The sequence below is a fragment of the Penaeus japonicus genome, unplaced genomic scaffold (genome assembly GCF_977035675.1).
Source record: "Penaeus japonicus unplaced genomic scaffold, GWHDUDI00000001_assembly GWHDUDI00000014, whole genome shotgun sequence".
Lineage (NCBI taxonomy): Eukaryota > Metazoa > Arthropoda > Malacostraca > Decapoda > Penaeidae > Penaeus > Penaeus japonicus.
In genome coordinates this window covers 17342261-17345631 of record NW_028234416.1, presented here as the reverse complement: position 1 = coordinate 17345631, position 3371 = coordinate 17342261, and the positions used below count along the sequence as shown (strand labels likewise).

General features: G+C 37.6%; 1 protein-coding gene across 2 annotated transcripts in view; it reads right to left on the bottom strand.

Moving 5' to 3' along the window:
• LOC122243196 (glucose dehydrogenase [FAD, quinone]) overlaps positions 1–1941 on the bottom strand; it is a 29814-nt gene extending 27873 nt beyond the window's left edge. For both annotated transcript variants that reach the window (XM_086544000.1, XM_086544001.1), the window contains exon 1: positions 1835–1941. In XM_086544000.1, coding sequence (XP_086400126.1) covers positions 1835–1841 — 7 coding nt within the window. In that variant the 5' untranslated portion in view covers positions 1842–1941. The remainder of the gene's footprint in view (positions 1–1834) is intronic.
• Between the last annotated feature and the right edge of the window lie 1430 nt (positions 1942–3371).

The window sequence follows — 3371 nt, the reverse complement described above, 5'->3', positions numbered from 1 at the left end:
TTCCGTGCAACGTCAAACCGTCGCCCTCATCGTGGAAATACACTCATATCACGCAGGGATCTCCAAGTGAGCTTCCTCACTTGACATGTACGGTTCTCCTTTTATGGGCAAAGGTCGGGTGCTTTCTGATCAGATCTTGCACATTTATATAGACCACGCTTATATATCCGCTTGTTTATCAACGAAAAATGTTTAGAGCATATATGACAATGGTATCGGTGCTACTTCGAATATGACAGAAGCTATACAAGTGATCTTTATTGAAACGACTCCCAGAAAAGAGCCAATTATACTTTCTGTCAAGCTATAAATGCCCTGTCAGTGACAAGGCCTATGCTAGTGTGGGGCATTGTTGTAAAGCCATAAATTACATCACAGCATGCCTTAGGCCGCGCTGCTCTCCCCAACCGCAGATAATAGGCACTATAATCGTAGACATTCATGCACAAACACACAATAGGATTCATCCGTTTCCATGAGCTCGAAGGTAACTATATATCCCTTACCACCGGGAAAAGAAAATCCGTTAAAGGGTGAATGTAGTATTTGGGAAAGGAAGAGAGGGTAGAATGTCTAGAGATTAAAGTTAATGGAAGAACTGTTAAGGAGGGTCTGGTGGCAGGGGAGGGAGAGGGTCACTTTCTCTCGCTGACTACAGCCTCAAGAACAGTGATGGGATTGATAATAACAGTTCTTGTAGCTGTAAAACTGTCAGGGAAGTAGTACTCGAAGTGTTATCATCAAAGTAACTGGATATTATCATTGTCATAAATTTCGCATTATTATCGTCGTGACCATTGTCATCAGTTATGTTATTGTTGTCACTATCAATATGATCGGCATGATCATTATTATTATCATTTTCCAATCACAATCGGTTTCATCTTCATGGACATGGTTGCTCTTGCTTTTGCTATGACTGTTATCATCACCAACACTTTCTCACGACACTAATTACAACTTTTGATCCTTTTTCTTGGTCCGTCGAAAATTTCTGTATTTTTTGTTTTATTAGCGTAATCATTCTTAATACTTTTGCGTCTCTTTAACAGGCTTTTACTTATGGATCATTATCGTCATTGTATATTACAAGTATTATTGTTATTACCTTCATTATACTTATTATCATTACTAGTACGTTAATGTAGTTTGTTGCTCTAGCACCTGGAGGCGTATCTTCGCAACACATGTAAACGCAACCATGCCAGTCATTCAGTTTCACTCACAACTGACTGCATTATGCAACTCACATGTCGGTGCATTACACATTTACGCTATTTCATAACCAGCCCAAACTCTACGCTGTAGCTACTCCTGTGCCATGATGTCCATACTATTGATCAAAACATATTCATTGATGCTGTACTTTGATGCTGTTCATATACACCCTTGTTTCACTGTCCTGTGCACTTTCACTGCCATGCGCTAAACTATTTCCACTTGCACTCTGGGCCACTGTACGTACGTCAAGTTTAATCTTTTATACCTGTACATGCTCAACTCAGATATAATTCCACTGTTTAATGAATAAATCGATGTGTCTTCTGATTATTCTATAATGTAATTAAGAAGTTAATGATTTAAATAACCTCAATATGCTACAATTTATAATCAGATCAACATGTATTTCGGGCACTTTACAACTAGGCTAACATGTCCGTCCGATACTCCGTAAAAACAAAACAAAAAAAACTTAGGCATTAAATATCACATTTTTATCAGAAGAAGCAACATCTTTAAAGCCAGTTTATCCATCAACTCGCAACATTCAGTGCAGCCGCTTTGTACCGCCACCAATCAGTGCAGGGTCTCTCTTTGGCCAAGCAAGCTGTACCTGCCATCTTATCGAAGAGTAATTCGCCTTCCGGCCCTTTCCTGGTGACGATGAAGGGGTTCAGTTGTTTTGGGACGCCCACGGGTGAGAGAGGAAGGATTCTCCGATGGCTCAAGTGAGAAAATTGATATAGAATAGGATTATTTTTGCCGTTCTGAGATGTCCTTTTTTCAAGACCAATTACCTCTAAGAGATGGTAAAAGATAAATAGATGGATGACTAATTAGAAGAACACGTATAAGACATCACAAGCTTCCATGTTATCACGTCATACAGCGAGTCTCTCATCCGCGATTCTACAAAGTACTTATCCTACCTCCTTCCAGCAAGCCTCCGAACGCCTTACTAACTGAGATCAGGATTTTTTCTGGCAGAGGTGACCTCCCGCGGACGCTCGCCGGTGATTGGCTCGGGCTGTGTTTACCGTGAGGCTGCCTGTGATTGGTCGGAACGCCGGGCGCACGTGTGAGCTTGCTCTGACGTCACTGTCGTGATATCGACGGAAACTCGTGTGAACAGTAAAATCTTGTGCCATTGTTTACATCGAAAGAGAGAAAGTCATCTCACCATATGCTCCGTAGCTACTAATATATTCATCAATAAATGTGTAGGCGCAAGAGATTGACAGGTTGTGATGATGATGACAGAAAAATACGATTGTTCAATATTTTACCAAATACTATAAACCGGTGAACTTAATTAAACAAACATATATAATAAACAGGTACAATATAAGATAGACAGATAATAATAATAAAAAAAATAAAAAATCAAAGTGAACAGACAAAAAAAAAAAAAAAAAAAAAAAAAAAACAGCTTTATTAGCAAAAAAATAACTCAGATAAAACAAATAAACAGACGCCATAGTCCGCGCATCACTCTGATAATCAGAACTTCAGATTGACAAAAAAAAAAAGAAAAAAAAAAAGAAAGAAAAAAAAAAAAACTGACGTAATCTGTGGAAAAGGAAATCCATGGATCTCGGGCAGCGTCGGATTTTCCCAATTTCGTGAGAACCGATTACCGAAACTGGCGGGTCCGATTTGACAGTGAATTGAGAAAAAAATGTCTCTTCGATAAATAAAAGTTATGAGACAAACTGATAAATTCGTTAAGGCACATGAATGAGTAATGGAAAACTTAAGCTGTAATAAAAACAAAAAAACAAAAAACAAAAAAAACTTTTCAATATTTAAAAGCGGTAATTATGGATAATGAATGTCGTAATGATAATGTAATATGATAATTAAGAATATTGAACATAGATATCCTTAATCTATTTCTGATGGCCATTTGTAAATTAGGAAAGTGTCAAACATCAAGCCATCATTACTTCCACTGCAGTTATCATGCCAGATTGTATATCATGTTGCAAATGTTTTTATCATGGCAGTAAACAAACAAACAAACAAACGGAAGCTACAATGAAGTGCTTGCAAAACAAACAAAAAAAAAAGTGACATTTAGGGAAAAAATCATTGACGAAATGTTTTTGATATTCCAATTACACACTTAAAAACTTCAGATAAAACTCGCT